This window comes from Chelmon rostratus, chromosome 10, assembly GCF_017976325.1.
Source record: "Chelmon rostratus isolate fCheRos1 chromosome 10, fCheRos1.pri, whole genome shotgun sequence".
Lineage (NCBI taxonomy): Eukaryota > Metazoa > Chordata > Actinopteri > Chaetodontiformes > Chaetodontidae > Chelmon > Chelmon rostratus.
This window is the reverse complement of record NC_055667.1, coordinates 15,981,164-16,003,479: the sequence shown is the minus strand read 5'-3', so window position 1 is coordinate 16,003,479 and position 22,316 is coordinate 15,981,164. Positions and strand designations below refer to the sequence as shown.

Here is a 22,316-nt window from a genome sequence, read left to right as displayed (position 1 = left end):
CAAACCCAGAGTGAACTTGTTGCAATCAGCTGTGGGTGTTTGTGCAGGTGGAGCAAACATGATTTTAAGATGGAAGAGAGAGAGATGGACTTTTCCAAGTGGAAAAAAAAGACAGTTTCTCAAAACACAACACTGTCACTGCGTTGCAATATGGTCTAAATTTAGATCTCTTTTTGGTGCACATTGTCGGCACTTGCTGATATTTAGGTGCACTAAATTTCCATGTGACGTCATCTATGGGCCTGTAACTAAAGATTACTTCGTTTTTCAATTTATCAGCCAAGTATTTTCTAAATTGTTGATTAATTGTTTGGTCTAAAATTGTGAAAAATAGGAATGAAATATTCCCAATCCCACATTCACATCTTGAACTGTCTTGTTTTGTACGATCAAAATTCCAGAAATAAAGACTTTCAATTTTAAAAAAAGTTGCTGATTAATTTCCTCCCACTCTCCAAGGAATCGTTAAAGCATTACAGGGTGGAATTTCCCTTTAAAACACACGGGGGGAACTGGCAGAGCGTGTGGAAAACCAGGCAGGTGACTAAACAACAGAAGAAATGAAAGGGACACTATGAGAGGAAGATTCAGAGCTGAACAGCAGTCAGTGGTTAAATTTAGTAATTGATCCTCTTTAATGGTCCGTGACAGCAGAAAACCTCCGGGCATTCACGATAATGCCTTAAAGAGCTGACAGAGTAAACACATACTCACAGCCACAGGCACACATAACACACACGCCACAGACTTTATAAGTAGTTTAGCAGCAAATGCTCCCAAGTCAGCTTAGCATCATATTTCCTCTTTAAAAGTGAAGTTTCTGCTGTTGCTCCTCCTACTTTAATAAACTCTGTACTGAGATGTGCACGATGTGCAGCGAACTCAGGCGAAAACATCACAAGTGCACTGTTTCTCTCTCTCTCTCTTTGGCTCACACGCACACGCACTCACTCACACACACTCACACACACACTCACATTCTCAAACACTCACACACACACACACACAATACAAAGCTGCACTCTAAAAATTAAAGCTGCTCAAATGGATTTGAGGCAGAACCATGAGAGCAGAGGGTGGGTTTGGGGGTGCGTATGCAGATATGATTAGCTGAATGCATTTGCCCAAGTCTGCAGAACTGAGGGTGGAACTGCCAGGGAATAGTTTAAAATGTGTTGAGTTTTTGAGTGGGAGTATGACAGTGATACAATACCCTAAACCAGCCATGTCCAAACTATTCCATAAAGGGCCGTGTGGCTGCAGGTTTTCGTTCCAACCAAGGAGGAGCACACCAGGCCAACCAATCAACATCAAGGGATCCCTTAGTTATCAGCTGAAAAGTGAGATCAGCTGATTAAATGAGTCCAGCCTGGTGCGCTCCTCCTTGGTTGGAACGAAAACCTTCAGCCACACGGCCCTTTATGGAATAGTTTGGACATGCCTGCCCTAAACGATTCACAATTTATGTTTCAGGCTCAAAATGGGTTTGTTACTGGTAAAAAAAAATTGATGAGGATTAATTGCTTGACATCTGACAAAAGATATGAGATTCTTCCCATAGACCTACAATTTTATCTTTAGTTATACTATTATAAATCTACAGGTGCAATCATGATGCTGTAGCTGAGTTGTAGATTGGGTCTACTGAGACTGGAGGGTTGGACTACTAAATACTAACCTCATCCGATGGGGTGGAGTAAAAGTCTAGGACAAATTTGAGTACGCTAAGTTCATATTTATATATATTTATAACATTTCCACATGCATACTCTGGGTTACAGTGAGGCTGGGGCTTACATTACTATCATTTGTGTTTTAATATTTATAGTTACGAGAAGAGTGACTTTATCATAGTGGCTAATAACCTATAGCAGCAGACTAGACTAAGGCAACCAATTCTGTACCAGCATCTGTGCATAGTTATCCTAACTGAATACACACTCATCAATTAAAAGAGACTTAAGCTTATATAATTCCTTTTTTGTCTGCGTGTTTGTTGCCATGTCTGCTCCTGTGGGACTGTGAATACCTGACAGTGTGACAGTGGAAGGCCGAGACATATTCTGCCAAAATGATTATAGAGAGATGTGGACTAACACGCACTTGTTAAAGAGAAAAGATTCTTAAGCCCAGTCAAGCAAAACGGACAAAAGAACGAGACTACGAATGTCTTTTCTCCCTGTCTCTCCTCTGCTGTGTTTACAGAGGCCCTTGTCATTCGCTGGGCTTAATCTCAGAAGCACTGCCTTCTGTAGGATACATTACTTCCAGCATGACTTAATTAATGAGCTTGCAAATACAGGGAGTGAACGTGTTGATTGTAATAGTGTCTGTGCGGTCAGAATTTGGGTTGGGCGGTATGACGGTTTATATCGTGCAACAGTAGAAATGTGTCTATCCAAAGAGATCTGGCAAGACCGTTCCCACTGCGGGAGCTATTCCATAATGCCTATTTACACGCTGTCATTCACAGTGTATGTACTGCTACCCTGCTACACAGCGAGTGGGCGTGTTGATGACACTGCATGAAGTGGAGCTGCTTCGAACTCTTTTCTGCTCATCTGTATATTGCTTTCCAACCTTTCGCTGACATTGCGGCTATGTCCAAATACGTGTAGTATTGGCATCAACGCAAAAATGGATGAGTCCTCCTCCTCCTGCACGCTCTACCGAGGCGTCACCCCACGTCCAAACCAAACGGAGGACTTCCAGTAAGTGTGAACATTTCTGACACAGACAAATACGCTACATGTGTGAAAGGGCTCTGGACAATGTTCGGACCTGACTGTGCAGACATTCTGCTGTGTCTGCTCTACCTTCAGGGCAGCAGCGTGATGTAGCAATCCAGCTGCCTCGCAAGGTCACATGATTTAGACAGCAGGAACGCTTAGCACGTTCTCATGTGACCAAAGTTGTCAAACCATTTCTTGATTGAATTTTCATAACAATTAAAATACCATGAAATAAACTGTGATGCAAAATGACATACACCATAATACAAAAATTTGGCCATATCACCCCCTCCTAGTCATTGTAGATCCACAGGACATATGTAAACATACCTGTAGGTCTGGATCCTCCTCGTGCTGTAGGTGGGCTTCCTCTGCCGCCATTACCAGTCTCTGGAGGAGGAGAGCGGAGGAGAAGGGAGGGGAGAAATGGAAGAGCTTCAGTACAAAAGTGAATTGATTAGCGGGTCAAAAAATAATAGGCAAAGAAACATTCATGCAGAAAGTAGCTTTACAATTGGCTATATAACTACCCCTTACCACTACAGCAACACTATAAGCCCTCAGGAAACACATACACACACATACATTCACACACATACAGACGCAGATAACAGACAGACATTTGGCCATCTCGTGAAAAGAGGCTATTTTCCTAAATGGTTCAGCAGTAGAGGTAATGACTGCCTCAGGTTCTTTGGACACTACCACAACAAACTCCATCATCTGTTCATGCTGTTTTACACATGCACTCTCTCTCTCTCTCATACATTCAACACACACACTCACTCTGTCATCACCCTCTTGCTGCTACAGCACCGTCTGCTGTGTGTGCCTGTAGGGTGATGCGGGTATCTGTGTGCCTTTGAGTCAACATCATGCTCTCTCTCTCTCTTTCCCTCGCTCTCTTATGAGAACTATCATCTTTTGAAAACAACTTTTTTATTTTGGCTAAAGCAGGGAACTTGGCACTATCATCATTCTGAGACGAAAGATAATCACGGAGAAATGTACGCTGCAGAGGCCCTTTTAAAATAAAGTTGTCCCTGCTTTATGGCCTGCATCTTTTGTGCAATGGAAAACAGGCGAGAGAAATATTACAGCATAATACGAATCAGAAACCAACCTTCACACACACTTTATGGCTGGTTTTCTTCAAAAGCACAATTAATTGTTTATTCTACCTTAGCAATGAAACAATGATTTGAATAAATGTGAGGCAATAGTGAAAATGTACCAAAAAAAAATATTTTCCAGAGGCCAAGGTGACACAGACAGTTCACAACAATATTAAACAGCAAAAACCAGCAAATGCTCACTAAGACAGATCTGGTTCTGCTTGATGAATCACTTGCTGTCGATAAATATTTGTTGCTTCTCTGATTGACGAATCATTTCAGCACTGGTGAATATGTGTGCATATGAGGTACAAAGTCTGTATTGTCCCAGTGGGAGATTTGTTTTCACGGCCTGTACTGTATGTATTCCACACAGAAACACACAATACATAAAACACACGCTCGGACACACACACAGTATACTGTACGGCGCAATCATGACCGTGCCTGCATCCCCACCCATACTTACATGTACGTGCACTCACACAGATTCGTCTAGATCTTTGCTAACACTGTCAACAAGGCAGTTTGTTCAGGGCTGCTGTGGCAGAAGGGACAAAGCGCCAGCCAAAGCGAGCTCTTCTCCATTTTTAATTCTGATATGTGCACAGTGCCGTGAAGAGTGGACTGAGGCGCCGATCAGTGTCATTCGTTATTATGAGAGCAAGGCGTGTCTCTGTTCATCATGTTTAAAAGATTGGGGGTATGCGAGGCAGATGATTTTGGAGGCACCGTGTGTGATGCTGATGAGTCTTTGTTAGAGATGGTTAACACAAAGCACAAACAGGAGGTGAGGTTTGCAGATGAGTTTCTAGTCTATAACAAGTCGCTGATATCTGAAGGTGCTGACCTGTTCTTGCCATCAGTGGCTTTGGTGTTGGTGATGACAGCTGAAGATGTAACTGTCTGTGGTCTGACGCCGAGGAAGCTTAATAAAGAAAGGTATGCGGTATAATCACTGGCAAACAGCGGCATTTCAAACAGGCTAAAGGTGGAGGACCTGATGGATGTTTTTTGGGCCCTGAGTAACAGCTGGCTCTCAGGGATCGCACACACACACAAGCCCTTCTTTCTGCTTCCAACTGTGATACGCATAGTATGTTCTCATAGAAAGTCATTTCTCTCATTCACAGCTGGTCCTGGTGTCTATGAGTTTTGGTAATGCACTTCCATTTCCATTCAAATGGCTTTACCCGTAAAACTACTGCAATCAGCCAGCTTATTTCAGCTGAGCCATGTGTGAGGTTGTGTGTGTGTGTGCGTGTGTGTGTGTGTGTGTGTGTGTGTGTGTGTGTGTGTGTGTGTGTGCGTGTGTGTTGTGCCGCTGCTGTGCGTGCAGCCAGGCTGTTTTGGGAAGTGAACACTGTAATCTAGAGCCTGGCCAATCATTTCCTTCACCATAGCAACACACCTGGCCACTGCATATTGTTGCATATCATCCTGTGCTTGGATCCATTCAGCTATTGCTTTGTTTGTTTGTGTGTGTGTGTGTTTGTTCTGCTGAAGACACAGTGGACGCCTCTGTGTCCTCTCTGGCCTGCACTTCTTCAGATCTGTCCTAGAGTCGAACAAGAAACTCTTACATGGTGTACATGTGTGCGTGCGTTCGGGCATCGAGAGGCAAAACCTCCGGCAGGTGCATCTGCTGGAAATCCACAACAAAGCATGCTCTAGGAACAAACAAAGATAAGGACGGTGGAATAAAGGGAGGATGAGAGAGGAGTGAGAGAACAGCATTCTCTAAAGGTCTGAATGCTTAGCCTCACACTCCCAGCAAAATGTCAGACGCTGCCTGTGAAGCCGGTGTCGATACAAACACACTTTTCAGCATTTGTGAGTGGGTGATGGTGTGTGTGTTTGCGTGTGCATGTGTGAGTGTTAATGTTTTTCTCAGCTGACACGTGTTAAGATATTAGCCCTTTGACCCATTCTGTCTCGCAGCCGCTTTTGCAAATGCCAATCATCGAATGTGAGAGTATGCAAGTATGTCGGTGTGTGTGTGATGAACTCTGTAATCTGAAATTGAATTTGAGTACATGCATGCATGGTATGTACCTATTAATCTCACATGTGTATATATAGGAAAAACAACTGCAATAAAAAATGCATAAAAACGACACATTACATCATCATCATGCATGGCTAGCGCTAATGCTGCACTCTGCTGAACATTTAAACACTTTATTCCCACCTGCGGATAATCTATTCTGGCATATCTTTCATGTAATGTAAGTTAGAAGCAGGAAGATGAGAGTTAAAGCTGTAGGGTAAAAATAACTTGCATAGTAGCAGGGAGCCTTTCAATTGGAAAAACAAATTAGAGATAAGTAGGAACTACTCACTCCTGTGAATTTCAATTCCGACATATCACCACGATAAACACTCCAGGTGGTGTAGTCGTCTTTGTGTGTATGTATGTCCTGTTGCTATGGGCGTACGTGTATGTGTGAGCGGCCTGTCTGCGTGTGTTTGTGTGGGTATGCATGTATTCAAATGAGCCTGCCATGTCTTTTTTTTTTTTTTCAATAGGTGGTCCTGCCAAAGTGTATGATGCAGTTTAAAAAGAGAGAGGAAATGACTTTTTTTTTTCCTCAAGTCATTCTGCCGAGGCTTGGGCTCGGGACGAGATGACAGCCATAATTAAACTGACACAGTCAGAGAGGCAGGCCCTGTTGTCTCCCTCAAAACACACACATGCACACACACACACCACGCTCCTACACAAGCGTACACATTCACGAGCCTTCACTGGAGCTGACAGGGTAAAAGCTGAACACAGAGCTAACAAGACTTGCCGTGGTGACTGGATTAGATTTGTTAGCGCCAGAGTCTGGCATCTCTACCTGATTACAGATCCTTGATGTGTTTCTGCTGGTCTCTGTCTTCACTGCGGAGCTTCGATTCTCAGCACAAACCTGATTAGGCCCGACCAGACTGGTCCGGTCTGGGTCAGGCTCTGTTTTCTTTTAATCCCCTCAGGCTAAATTTATTTGTCGATTTGTTCTGAGCCTAAATCAAACCACAGGAACCAAAGCGTTGTGTTAACAAGTTCATGTCCAGCCCCCTTCTGCTTTGCCAGCGCCTTCTGTGAGACTTTGGAGCTGTCAGGTTGGCTGAGGTGATGCATACTAATGCAGAAAATGATGCCTATGAAGAAGAAATTATAGGATAAGCTATTTATTTATCTTATCTTATCTGATAAGATATGTGTTTGGTAGATTAATTCCTATTAATAAGGTCCCTAGCTTTAGTTGTGATTGGTTTAGAACTTTTTGAGCATCAACAAAATCATATTTTCCAAATGCCCCCCATCCCCTTGTGTAAGTTGAAGCAATCACTTCCCCCTAAATTAAACACAATTTCCGTTCCTATTTCATCATTTTTCAACCCGCCCCCTTCCTCCCGCCCAGTCCATTTCCCTGACATTTGCACTCATCTACCCCCTTTCATTATCTGACATCCTGTGATTATGATTTGCCTGACAAAGGATTCAGCTTGTTTACACTTTCAAAAGTTCATAAACGATCCCCCTCATTTGGCTGTCTGCTTGATTGGCTTATTGTTCTTGCGCTGTACTTGCTGTGTAGTAGGTTTCCTGACGGTTGAAGCCACTGACCTTAACAAATGCCTATCCATTATGAATGCAACACTAAAACCATGAAAGTTAGCAAAATCTGTCATATATAGCTGAGCTATGCTAACAACCGCTGTCAGAGAAGCACGGGTGGACGGGGTCACATACATTATTGAACGGTAGCAGAAGTCTTGGATTTTTTTTAAGCAGTACATTAAGCCTCGCCTCTGCACATCCCCTCCACAGACGGGAGGGCTGTGGCCTGAATCTGAATGTTCTCCCGAGGTAGTCAAGAACAAGACCACAGCCAACTACAGTTCTAAATAGACTCGCATAAAAGACATTCCCAGAGGTGCCATGTGCTGTTGGTTCAGCACACATTTGTACTTTAAACTTAACTTTTCTTTCTTTCTTTTTCCATATAATCATCTCCTGGAGTACTAATTTGTTGAGAACATCTGAACATTTTCAGAGCTGCTATTTATTAAACAGGCAATCAACAGTGATCCATGTCAATGGAGCATTCATCAGCTCTCACATTTAAATGTGTCTGTAGCCTGCCTTTATAATATCGATATGTGTGACCCTCGACAAATAAAGTATACATGTCGTAAGCTAATGCACTTCAATAAGTTGCTTCTGTTGCACATTTGTTAGAATAAATGCTAAATAAGCCTTGGCCTACTGGATCAGGGCAGGTCCTACGGGTCTCGGTCCTGCCAGGGGCCTGATCCATCGTGGCCTGAGCTGGGCTGAGCGGGATTGGCTCGGGTCAGCCCATCAATAGCACCGGGGACAGCAATTAATATTGTCAAACCAACCAGGGAAGAGTTGCAGCATCAACAAAATGGAAAAGTGCTCTGTGACACTTTGCTTCCTCTGTTTTTGCACATTTAGATTGGGTGCAAGCCAAGTAGACAGAGCACGCCGGAGAGATGCAAAGGGAAAGTGAAAGAGAGAGAGAAAGACAAGGAGAGGGAGCAAATTTTGAAGCATTAACTCCCAATAATCAATACTTGACAAGTTCTCAGCAGTTCTGCTGACTGAAATGGAATATGGAGCGAATATGAAGTGTTTAACCCAGCCTTGCCATCCCTGTCTCCTTCTTCTCTTTCATTTCATGCTTACACTTAACTTTGGACTAATCTTTTTTCTTGACATTTACCTTCCCCATCCCTCCTGCCTACATCCCTATTTCATCATTCTAGAAAACAATTCCAATCAGAAGGAAGAGACTATCGCTGTCCTGACATCTACTGGCTGACGCTGCCTCGTCATTAGTAGGCATCACTCTTGGCAGACATTACCACGCAGACAGACAGACACACACACACACACACAGACAGACGTGGCAGTGGTCTGAGACTGAGGACAGCTAATGAAATGAGGGAAATGAGGAGAGCAGTGCTGTGAGCTCAGCGTGACAGTGTGGTATGTCAGCGAGGAGGGCAGACAGGAGGAAAGGGCAGGACAAGACTGCAGGGCCGGATCACGCCATTATAATCCCCAACAGAACTATACGCTAACAAATATGGAAAATTCCTGGAGTCTAGCTCTCATATGTGTCTGCAGTATGTAATCAACACATTTGTCGTTCATTTTCTCTCTGGTTTTAGGGGACGGAACTTCATATCAGGAAAAATCTTGAAAAATAAAATAGGTGACAAATGACATTAAGCTTATTTCCGTTCACATGCAGAGTATAACTGATGATGTGCATGAAACATGTGACTTCCACTGAGGCGTCCACTCCACTGAAGAGAAACTGTGAATATCAGATCGGTGTGGACCAATGAGGAGGCAGAAACGTTCCTCAAACTAGTACATGGGACAAACATTAATGCCATATTTCCATCATGTTGTCTACAAGGTTTGACTGGACCTCTTTGAATTACATCACTAAGCTGTGCCCACATCTTCTGCAATGGTTTAATGTAACCCGAGTGGAGAATTAGTGCCTCCGACTGTTTATCTTGATGAAACCAACTCAACATATTCACATAACAACAGTGGATGGAATTGCACATCAACTGATGTTTTCTTTTCTGGAAACTCGTTTAAAATTTGTGGTGCATTTGGATGGAAACTTGGATATTCTGTGACATTGCCCTTACAGGAAAATAGTGGTTGACTTCAACTTGGGTCTTGTTTTTGCAGCTTAAGCCATCATTTTGAAACCACTTTTACTGGAGGTGAAATCCAAAGAGAGCACTCAAACGTGGCACAGAAAAATTGTTTGTGTGAGGACAAAAACGGCAAGTATGGTGGGCCAAATTTGAAACTGGAAGTTAGTCTTTAAACAGTTTTGGTTTTACCATTCGCCTTCATTTCGTTCACCTTGTTTGGTTCCAGATAGGCGTGGTCTTTCTTGCTCTGTCAGACTTCTTTTTAGCAATGTTGTCATGTGCTCAGCAATTAAATTGCAATGTTATTATTACCAACAGAAAAAACAGCTGGAAACTCTGAAAAAGAGACCACAGTCTTAATAAAGCAGAATTTCTCTTTAAATGTTCATCTTAATTTAAATGATCTCCTGCAGAGGACAAGTTGTGCCACCTTGCTGAAATGCTAAATTTGTATTTAAAATTCATTGTGCATGTCAGCAAATGAAAATTAAAGTTCATGGGAGGTTTTTGCTGGCAGAGAAATTCCATTTAAAGTCCTGTGTGCGCCTTTTATTTTTAACATACACCCATGCAGACTTCCCCTGCTCAACACTGGTAATCATGTTGAGGACTACAGAGGCGTAGCTGCCACAGGTAAATGATATCAGCAGGTACAGAGCATGGAGGGACCAAATGCCATTGCAGGAGAAACAGCCCTGGCAGCAAGGCATCCACTCTGCTTTGAAGTGCATTTGTCACATGAAACACAGCCGTGCTTGACTTCAAAGAGGGCATTACAATAGCTCCACGCTTTTCAACTTTGATAACAACATGTTTCACTGTTTCTTTAACCGTCTGCTGTCGCTACCATTTCCAGTCAGCAGACAAGCTTTTTTTTGCCCAGAAGAGATAGAAAGAGGAGACGAGAGGAGAGAATGAGAGGAGAGAGGAGAGGAGATGCTGTCTGCTAGACGATGATAATATCCCAACAAATACCAACTCAGGAACTGCTGAAGGTAATAACAATTCAAAAGTAACAATGGAAGCTTGTATGCTTGCTGAGGAATAAACATGCAAATATACATAGATGCCTATGGATTTACAGCGAACACAGGCAAACTACAAACAAAGATACACACATGCGCGCGCGTGCGCACACGCACACACACACACACACACACACACCTTGGCAAGCACATGTTTATTCTGAAACATTGTTTGATTGGCCTTTTTTATCGTATCTATGCGAGTGGAGTTCCAATTAAATTGGCTGAAGCAACTCGAACACACAACTGCTCTTGCCGGAAGTTTCCTTTTCTGTCAGGCAGAGAGGAGGCTGAGCTTGCCACAATAATGTGGAGATGATAAGGGAGAGAGGACAGAGACATGAACACAATCAATCACCAATTCTAAATGCAATTACACATACATACACTCTGTCACTCTCCATTACTCACACAGCTTAAATACTATAAGTTAAGCTTAATGTTTCTCTCCCATATCATCTCACTCGCTCCAAATCAGACCCATTATCTTAACACACAAAAATTCAAGCACAAACCTTCTCTCACCTAAAACACACTTGACATCGACTAGCATTCACACATATTTACAGGTGCACCCCTTTACAGCAGACTGCTGTCTCTCGGCAGGTGGTGGTGGGAGATAAAGAGGGGGAATTGACGTGCAGACGGTTAGATAAAACCACGTTGACGGACAGGGGAGAGCGCCTGCACGGAAATTGAATCGCTGGAGCGCCACATATACTTTAGCAAAAAGCAGAGAGATGGGAAGAGGCGGAGTAGAGAGGGGAGAGACAGACAAAGGAGCGAGGGATGCTTAAGGGCAGCTGCAGGACTGCACACTAGGCCAGACAGATGAGAGTTTGGGTAATAAAAGCAGAGAGAAATTGGAGAAAGATGGAGGAGAAGAAGGAAAAGGACTTGTGGACACTTCCATTGTACGTTCGCAACTAACAATTCATCACAGGGGCAACTGGCAGCGCTGAAAATGAGAAAGGTGGAGGTCGAATCATGATGGCAGCTGACGTGGGTTGAGGTTGGTTGTAAACGTGGGGGCTGTTTTTTGTCACTCCTCCACCTTTCTTAAAGGCCCTCTTCCTCCCTTGAATTTTCATCTGTCTTTTGCTAAAGCGTCACCTCAGGACCAGTCCCTCTCACCTCCTCGTCAACCCCCATAACTTTTTCTCCCAGCACGTATGAACGCACACCGGCACACACAACCCCCTGAGACGTACAATTATCAGGCATCCAGCATCCAGCCAGGCGGCTTTAGAGAAGCTATTAGATAACCGAGTCCTCGTATCTCCACGGCTTTAATGCAATCTCAAGGAGATGGCACACACAGACAACTATGTCACAAGACTCAATACATCTAATCTCACGGCTCAATAAAAATTACACTTGTCAACATGTCACTTTATCAGACAGTTGAATCGGGTTGACAGCTGGCTCTCTGTCATGAAAAAATGAGTTACATAAGCTAAATACAGTTAATATTGGTTTGGAGAGGGTGCAGCAGTGGATTAATCCAAAAACAATGTTCATTATTATTAGAAAACTGATTAAGTCCTCCATTTTCTATTACAGGAGTTAATAACATAACCAGTAACAATATTCAATTAGAACCTTGCTTTCATGCCAGCAATCATTGTGTAAGACAGGAGTCATATTTTCAAAATGCTAGATGACTCATATGCGCATCAGTGAAAACTGATGCGCATGTGGACGGGTGGAAATGTGAATGCTTTCAAAGTGGATGTAACACTGTGAAAAAGGCATGGTCACGCAATCCGAGCAGGCAAAGGTATCATACATAAGAATAATAACACAGGCGCAAGCAAAGCTAAAGCATGGAAATGGTTTGTCACTATCTGTGCCCCTCTCTCTCCCTCCCTCGCTTTCCTTTCAGCTTGTATCCTTGGACCAGACTCTCAGAGAGAAATCCAATTTCTGTTAACAGCACCATGTTGTCCTGATAGGATCTATCACCTGGAGCTAGAGCTGCAGCCAGAGAGGCAGTGCACCGTGGACACATCCTGAACTGCACCTGTTACAGCACTGACAGACACACGCATGCACAAGTATCCACAGGCATGGAGACACGTACACGCACGCAGATATGAACATGTGTGTTCACACTGCACATGCACACACGTCCCGACAACAGTGGTGAATGAAACTGATATTTAAGGAAAAATAGTCCTGCATTCAAAATTTTTAAGTATTAAGAATTATTAACAAAATTTAGTAGTGTATCCAAAGTAAAAGTGCTCATTATGCAGAACTTATTTTATCACATAATTATGTAATGATTAAGTTGATGCATTCATATTTTATTAGTAACTTAAATGTTACTTAGATTAAATATAAAAATGCATATTTGGATAGTGGATCATATGTTTTCTCTCTCAAGTATTGACTATGGGTGCCAAATAAATGTAGTGGAGTAAAAAGTCAATATTCCCTTTGAAATGTATACAGAAAAAGTATTCAGTGCCTTAAATACTTAAACACAGTACTTGTCTCGCATAGGATATTAAAGGCAACAGATTAACACCTTCGGAAATTTAAATCATGTTATTTTACTTCGTCCTAAAGTGGCATCTTACAGTAGACACTGATGTTCGTTCTGAGCAGATCAATAAAGTGACACAGACACTGATGGGTGGATCACAGCCTCTCTCTGTCTGTCACCTCACCCACAGCACTCGCTCCGTCACATATCCCTCTCACACATGCACATAGCAAATGCATGACGTGTCCGGATGTTTCACTGTGGCAATGTGACACTACAGCACCTCTTCAGACATCCAGTAAGGTCAGAAATAAATACTTCACCAAGTGATTTCACTTAGCTCAGACAAGTACTTGTACTTTTAGTAATAGATGTGCTAAGACAACTGAAAATCACTTGTCATTATTTGCTATGCACTACAAAATAGGTGAAAGATAGATGTTATAAATAGAACTGAATAACATTCTAATTTCCTTGTGCTTTTTGAAGAGGTGATTAGATTTAGATTTAGTGCAGTGGGTGAAGATTAGGGTTGAAAACATGTACCTTCATTGCCTGGGCTTTCTTGTGAAACATCTCCTCCATGTCCTCTGCCAGCCTCTTTACCAGCCGCAGCCCATCGATCTCATCCACCCGCACTGCCCGCTCAAACTCCTTGTATTTCTGAAAGAAAACCACACAATCATGTTATCAGGTTACACAGTTAAAGAGGCCATATTTTGCTTTGGGGGTTTTTCTCTTTCCTTCAGTGTGTTACATTGCTTTTTTGTGCTTGTAAAATGTCTGCAGAGTCACAAAGTCCACGCCAAAGGGAGTTATTCTCTCCCACAGAAAACACTGCTCCTGAACTGAAATCCCTTGTCAGTAGTCAAGCCTTTTCTTCCGTTACTTGTCTGCATCACTATGTAACAAAGCACCACCTCCAGCATGGCGAACATCCACCACCTCCTGCACGGTGAACCTCCTCCACCTAGGTGATGTCCCCCACGCCTCGATGAAGATGTGGAAGGAAACGTTATCAGCAGAGCAGCCAACTTCTCTGTTGTCGGCTGCAACCAACCAACGCAAGTCTTCATCTACTGATGAAGATGATAAAGATGGATGGATGCCAGCTTAGTTTTCCAGTGTTTTGTTTACTGTTTGTTTTCTTGGTTTGTCTGTTTTACTTTGTGCTAGCATGTTGAAGGATAATGTGGCTACTTCGCAGACTGGGAGTAATTCTGTAATACAGAGCGATGGTCAGGAGAAACTGTGTGAACATTCAGCCTCATTTGAAACCAACAAAATAGCGAGAGTTGTAGGATTGATGCTTGTAACTGTTTTTTCCTGTTGTCTTTTGTATGTTGATACGACGATAGCTCAGTTAGCATTAGCTACTGGGACCGATAATGGACTAATTTTGTAATATTATGGGACAATCAGGAGAAACTGTGTGAGCATTAAGCCTCATTTAATAATAATAATAATAATAATGATAAATTTGATTTGTTAAAAGCTCCTTTCAGGACACTCAAGGACACTGTACATCACAAGAAATATCAAACAACAATACGATAAAATACAATAAAATAAAATAAAATAAACAAGTGATAAAACAAATTAGTGTAAAATCAGAGTGACCACTTGACCTCATGTAGGATAAGCGAGTCTGAACAGGTGTGTTTTGAGTGTGGATTTAAAACGGGAAAATGAATCAATGTTTTTAATTTCGGGTGGTAATGAGTTCCAGAGCCGGGGAGCAGAGCGGCTGAATGCTCTGCTCCCCATTGTGGTGAGACGGGCGGAGGGGACAGACAAGTTGATAGTAGAGGAAGATTTGAAACCAACTAATTAATAAGAGCAGCAGGGTTGATGCCTGTTTCATCATGTTGTGTTTATACTGCAGCACTGCCTCAGCTAGCGTTAGCTTTAATGTTATACGAGCCACTTCTAACTTTGATAAGCAGCCAGCAGCTAGCTTGCTCAGACCATACAAAGACAGGTACAAAGCTGTGATGTTAGAGGCCCACTGGGCAGGGAGGGAGCAACGTGGATCAGTTTTCATGCTTGACCATGTGTGGTAGTAAAATTTTTAAAGTCCTAAAAACAAACAATCTAACCTTATCATCAGTTATGAAATAACAAAATACAAAATAACATTTTGGTGGTATTTTGGCAGGGTGAGCAAATTCTAAAGTGTATTTATAGATGAAATGAAAGTTCACAGAATAAGATGCAATCTACCCTTACAGTAGATCTTCACCAGAGAAAGATGCAAAGATGAAAAAGAAGCTGAAGAAGTTAGAGACTAACAGAAAAAAATGTGAGAAACCCAAGGAAAAACCACAGACTTCCTGTTCCAGGATGATCAGACATGCAACAGGTGAAGCAATGGTAAAATAACAATATAGAGAAACATACATACAGTACACAAACTAGGACGGGTAGCAATTCTACAAAGTACTATAAATGCATTATCACTGGTTCAGAAGTGGAATATAGCTCAGTAGGAGTTGCTTCCCAAAACTAATCTACATATAAACGAAACAAATCAGCTAAGCCAAGAGAAATTATCAGCCACCTTCAAGTTTTATCAACCACACATTAAGCATCGATGACACACCACTGCCCTCAGTGTCTGCACTCCACTAAATCACATTATTCTGCTGGAAACCAATATTAGGGTGCTTAACTTAACCAGCGCCGTAACCGAGGACAGTGACATTAAGTCTCGCTAATTCCACACCCATACATGCCCCACACACATATATATGCAGAGCTGATCTAAGCAAGGGGGTATACTTGTACAGGAAATAAGGAAAAGAAGAAGAAAATAAAACCGTTTTTGAAATCTGTGCAAAGCTGAAGGCGGCTGTGTTTCACTCTTGGGGGATTTAACAGAAGATTACCGCCATATCAAATAGCATGCCCTCTCTAATGTTATGCCAACCTGCTTAGACGCATGCCCTTAGCTGCTCCTGTACAGCAACACACACGAGGAGCGGGGCGAGGGGGGAGAGAGATCATGGTGGGAGGAGGAACGGGGGCAGCATCAGACACTCAGGCAGCAGCTTTTGGATTTAGGCAGTCATCTGAAAAACTGCAGGACATCACCAAACAGAGAGGAATATTTTTCTGCTTCGCACCAAAACTTTTTTACGAGGGCGAGTTCTTTAGTTGTAGCTGAAGGTGGCGAAAGCAGAGAGGCTGAGCAAAATGTTCGGCCCCTCGACAGGACTAAGACAAGTCAGTTTATTGTGCAATGTCACGGCAAATAAAACAAAAAGCAAAAAAAAAAAACCTTCAGTGATAACAATCAAGCACAAAAGGGACACTGAGAGGGGACACTGGATTTGATCAATGATTATTATCTTATTGGAATTATGGGCACATTGCCTTCTCTGCTTCCCATCCCAAGAGACACATAGCCAGATAGACAAACAGACGAGAAAAGGAAAAGAGAGATAACTGGAAACAAAAAGAGAGGCGGACAGAGACAGAGGAGAGAGAGCGTGATAGGGAGAGCAAACACTGTGTGGGTGCAAAGAGGTTCAAGAGATGCAAAGACAGGTAGGTTGAGGAAGAAAGGGAGGGCGGAGGGATGTTAAGGGTGAAAAGTGAATGCAGAAAGTGGAGGAATCGGATGATGGATGAACAGAAAGAGCATGGAGAGATAATGTTGAAGTGGGAGGTCACAGGGGGGTGTGAAATGCTATCTGTGTTTGGAGAGCTGTAGGTGGGCACAAGTAGAGGGAGGCAGGTTCAAATCACTAAATTTAAATTCACTTAAATATTTCACAACATAAACAGCAAGCAGAAAGACTTACACTATAAAGGGTAATAGATAAAGGTCAAATCCATTGATTACTACATTCTTCATTACAAGCAACCAATTATAAGGAGTGCAAGGGTCAGAGAGCCTGAAGGTACAACATCCCTGTGATGCCAGAATGATCATGCAAGAGGGAAGTGCTTGGAAAAGAATTAAGAGCTAAGGTAGGAGGGATTTTTTGAGAGCAATTATAGTGATTAGAGGAAAGAAAGTCTGATTCATCAAGGTATTTTTGAGGAGAAGAGTATTCGACTTACAGTATAATGGAATCTGGGGGGAGGAGAGGGGGGCAGGAATGGCGAAGAGCTAGTGACAGCAAGAAGCCAGGGAAGGTTGAATAAAATCAGGTTCATAAAGGCAAACACTCACTGTTTCATCTTTATCTGCATATCATAGCATCAACACTCTGTTCACAGCCATAACACTGAACAGCCTGTGCGTCTTTGAAATGCTGCTGGAGTGGTGCCTCCGCTGCCAAATTCATTTGCATGTCATGGCAAAACAGTTTGGAGTATCAAAATTGTCTTCAAAAGCCCCGGTGAAGGCATCCAAAAACGCTTCTGTTTCGCATATGGTAAAGACTGGATCAGACAGAGAGAGAGAGAGAGAGAGTGAAAGAAAGAAAGAAAGAAAGAAAGAAAGAAAGAAAGAAAGAAAGAAAGAAAGAAAGAAAGAACAAAACTGTTTCTTCAGAACCGTTCTGCGCAACATCCACCACAACCCAAAGTTTGACATTTTCTCAAACAAACCTTTTTCCCCTCACCCAACAGCACGGCTCATTAATTGCAGCCCCAAGTAACGTCTTCTGTGGCCAATCAAAGTGACTGGCTGATGACTCAGAAGCCAAATCACAACAACCACAACCTTACAAAAAATCAAGGCGATAATCCCACTGGCTGACTGACAGCAGCTGTATGTCACAGCGACAGAAAATCCAAATTTTAAGCCAATCCTGGTGCCTGGCTCATGGTGGTGGGCTGTGAAAGCTGACAGGTCAGCTGCTGCTCAAACCTGAACTGGCTTGACTGGTTTCTTCAGCAACTTTCTCTTTGTCCTTTCTCCCTTTGCTGGCTCACTGGAGCTTTTTCTTCTTCTCTCTAGTTTATGTATCTCCTGCTTTCCTCTTTCATCTCTCCTCTTCTCTGCTGCACCCACTTCACTTTCTAATTATAAAAATGAATGGGCTGGCTTCATGGACGCAGTCATAGCTTAGAATTGTTCTCTCTTTTCTATTAAAACCAGTATATTTTTGTCCACAGCTCCACTAAATCCTTCGCATGAAACTGGCCAAGAACCGACAGATATTACACACTTCGCCGAGGCATAAGGAAAGCACCGAGCGCCCACGGCCTGAACCAAAGTGTTTATGTGTCTGTGATCACGTTTGTGTGGTCAGTGATAGGCTATGAAGGTCCAGCTGGCCACAGGCTGTCTGCAGCGCTATGTTCCGTCAGGCTGACCAGAGCGGACCAGACCAGGGTAGACCGGGCCTAATTAGCCTGCAGCCATCCTCTTCACATCACATCATCGTCACATGAAAGCCAACTGACACACATCCAGAACCACCATTTCCCAGGAGAAGGGAGAGGAAAGTCTTCTACAACAGTTTTCAATGGCAAGTTTAATGCCACAAATAAGAAGATTCAGGCCCCTGTGTCAACATCTACAGTCCCAATTTAAAAAAAAAAACTGGGCTGCTGTGTAAGACATAAATGAACACAGAATGCCGACAATGGTTTTACAAAGTGCTCCTGAGCCCATGTAGCAACAACATTTATACATGTGTCAAGCGGTGAGCCTCGTTCCATCCTTGCTTGTGAACGACTGAGCTTTTCGAGGATGCCCCTTTCATCACCGGTTACCAATCAACCTGTTTACCTGTGGAATGATCCAAACAGGTGTTTTTGGAGCATTCCACAGCTTTCCCAGTCTTTTGTTGCTCCTGTCCCAACTTGTTTGAAACGTGTTGATGGTATCAAATTCAGAATGAGCGGATATTTGCAAAAATTAATGAAGCTGATGAGGTCAGACATTAATTATATTGTCTTTGTGCTGTTTCCAATTGAGTTTATGTCAAGGATTAGCAAATGATTCCTTTCTGTTTCATTTAGGTTTTACACAGCGTCCCAGCTGTTTTGGAATCTGGTTGTATCTGCGGAGCTGAACTATCCTTGAGCCAGACAAAGAGTCATCCTTCAAGCTCCAGGGTTGATGCAGTTAAATCTGTGCTCAGACCTTTCTGCAGTATCAGAAATATTGTGGCTGTTCAGAAGATCCACCTGAGATCAAATAGTAATCTTACCTATCATACTGTGTTTAGAGTTGCTTTATGTAAATCACATTTGCACATGAAACACAATCGGTCCTTGTCACCTGAGCAGTACCTCACAGGTCCTGTGGCTTTCCTGCTTTGGAGGTGGTGGCTTACAGGGACGTAATGCTGGAGCACCTGTTCATGTCCACTAACCCAGCTGCTCATCTCCCGATGAAATGAGCACAAAATAATGCTTCCTCTCACTTTTCCCCAAGGATTGTCACGCGTGAAATGGCTCAGGATTGTGCACCTGGATACTGACCTGAATTACTAGTAGCACATGTACTGCTCATCTACAATATGGGCTGAGCTTCAGCTTCAAACTTTTCACAACTGGGGAAGAAGCTGTATCATTTCTTTTTACAACCCATTGCTCTTGTTTTGTGCATCATTCCTATTGTTTTCAAAATCATTTTACTTGCCAGCTTAGCTGCTGAGATACAGCATGGGGCCCTGGGGTGTTCACTTTCAGGGTCAGTTCTTGCATAAAAATCTGCGTTTAATGTGAGATATCCATCTCTGAAATTCCTGCTGCCACCCCAATACAATGGAGGTGAATGGAATTTCATTTGTGCTGCTCACAGCCTGAAATATTACATGTTGAATATTTTTTCTTTGACTACAAACAAAATTCCATCCACCTCCATTGTATAAATCATTCATGTTGGAATTTGAGTCAGATCCAAACCACTGCTGGAGGTTATTTGAAATGCGATCCCAATCACATTTCTGAACATGGGTGTCGGTCCGGACACTCTTGCCGCTCAAATCAGTTCTCAAAGTGTCTTTTGCATCACTCGCAATGTGACACCTGTGATGGAAGTGCATCAGAGAACAAATAAAGTGGACAGACGCTGGAATGAACTGTCTGCTGGCACACTGGGAGGCTGAGAGATGATGGATCTCCATTTTCATGCTTCCGCATTGGAAAGTCAAATCAAAAGTGTACATAGTCAATGTGCTACATCGTTATCACAGCAACCCACGTAGGTTGGTGATGCCTGGACACACAAATCTGATCTGATTACGAGCAAAAAACAGTGTGCACAGTCTGACCAGCAAGATCTGATTTGCCTGCAGTCTGAACAAAGCCTCGGTCTCTTCACCGCAGAGCAGCTCCAACAGGGCAGCTAGAGGTTAAATGGTGCTTCTCTAAGCCAAAATAACTGTGTGTGCTGATGAATGTAATTACAGCCCAGCCACATATTTATTTCTCGCCTAGCAAAACACTGTACATATTAGGCTGCTAAGGCTACCTCATGAAGAGCAGTTTCAACTGTGCTGAAGACAGAGACAAGCAGCGGTGGCACATACTGTATGGTCCGACGGTAACTCAATCCCTCTCCTCTTCTCTCCCCCTCACCCCTCTGCTGTGCTGCATCACATGAACGAGCTGATGCTGCTAATCTCTCTCCTACACAGTGTGTTCTGACTGTAGGACAACAATCAGGGGCTACAGTCCTCACGTCCAGGCTGCACTTTAGCACACGGAAACAGAGACACGTGCAATCCTGCATGTATACACACACATGCACAGAAAACAACAAGAGCACAGTCGATCCAACACATATCTGTAGAAGAGGGCAGATCTCGTGCTAATGATTTGTCTGCAGTTGGCAGGACAGGCACATGCATTTATGATGATTACAATAATATAATGCTGTATGTATTTGTATCTATGTATGTCATTTCCTCGGGGCTTGATAATAAAGTGATTAATGAAGGGGAAAAACTTCATTTCACACTAAGACTGAACCCCAATCCCCCAAATCCCAGCTCATTTTACGCGTCACCAGAGCCCACTTTACCTCGGCCCACTCTCACAGCTGTTTGAATCTTTCCTTCTCTCTCTGTCTTTCTCTCTCACACACACACACACACACACACATTCACCGGCACAAAAATGTATTTTCACACTTCAACATCTACGCACACACACACACACAAACATACAAACTTTACTCATCAGATTCTTCATTACATATCAATTATTGAATTTCTTTTAGCAAATATATGAATTACATTGTTAAAATGGCAAAGGGGCAAATCATGATTCATAGTTAGCTGTAAAATCATGAGACATGTGACTTAAGTGGAAATGACTAAGAGCCAAAACATGAACAGTGCCGTTGATTTTACGACTTTGTTGCGCCGGTGTTTCCTGTCTCTCTGGCTTACTACATCAAGATGAGCGTTCGCAGCAGAAAGAGGCAGAAGCGTGTGCCAAGAAGCCAAGCATATGACCCTGAATTACAAGGCTGGGTGCCATAGTATCCTGTCTCATTCAAGCTGTGCTATTTGGTTTTCATTCACAAAAGCAGCCCTGTTTGTTTTGTGTGCTCGTGAGCCTGCTTGTCTGACTACAAATGGATGGCTCTGGTTTGATGAACAAAAGAGACACAGCTCAGGGAAGCAACTGAATGTGTGTGTGTGTGTGTGTGTGTGCTGGAGGAGACAAGGAGGGACAACACAGGGACACAGAGACCAATAAGCCCACTTAACTGACTCTCTGATGTACTGAGCCCTTGAAATGAGCAAACATGTGGTATACACAAATAAACTCTGATGTAACATGACAAACTTTCTCAGTGAAACTTGGAAAATAAAACTAATTGAATGTAAGGGGAGAAGGAAAGATGGTGTTGGGATGATGAGGAATATCAATATCAAGGATAAGAATTCATTCATATGTTGCTGAGTGAAATTTTGGAAGGTTAGGCTGTAAATCACAACATTTGCAATGTTAAAGTAAATATATTAAAACTGTAAAACAAGACTGTATTCTCCATCAGCAGTAAGATTAAAACATCTTAAACGATTAAAATCATGAACTCTTTACCAATATGACGAGGGAGCAGTAATACATAGTGGTGGAACACACTGTTAAGTACATTAAGTCAAATACAATTTTGTAGGTACTTTATTCAGTGTCTCCTATTCATAAATGTCATGCTTACACGCTCTACATTTCAGGAGGATATATTCTACTTTCTACACCAACACATTTATCTGACAGCTGTAGTTAATTTCCAGATAAAGATTTCACATATAAAACACAAGATTAGCGAGTAGTTAATTTTAGCCACCTACATCAGCTAGGACATTAAAACACGGCTCACACGTGAATT

At 42.6% G+C, this 22,316-nt stretch overlaps 1 protein-coding gene across 1 annotated transcript in view; it reads right to left on the bottom strand.

The window, feature by feature from the left end:
• cacna2d3a (calcium channel, voltage-dependent, alpha 2/delta subunit 3a) overlaps positions 1 to 22,316 on the bottom strand; it is a 113,865-nt gene that overhangs the window by 75,429 nt on the left and 16,120 nt on the right. The window contains exons 3-4 of the mRNA XM_041945390.1: positions 13,610 to 13,726; positions 3,063 to 3,122 (exon numbers count right to left, since the gene is read on the bottom strand). Of these exons, the coding sequence (XP_041801324.1) occupies positions 3,063 to 3,122; positions 13,610 to 13,726 (177 nt within the window). The remainder of the gene's footprint in view (positions 1 to 3,062; positions 3,123 to 13,609; positions 13,727 to 22,316) is intronic.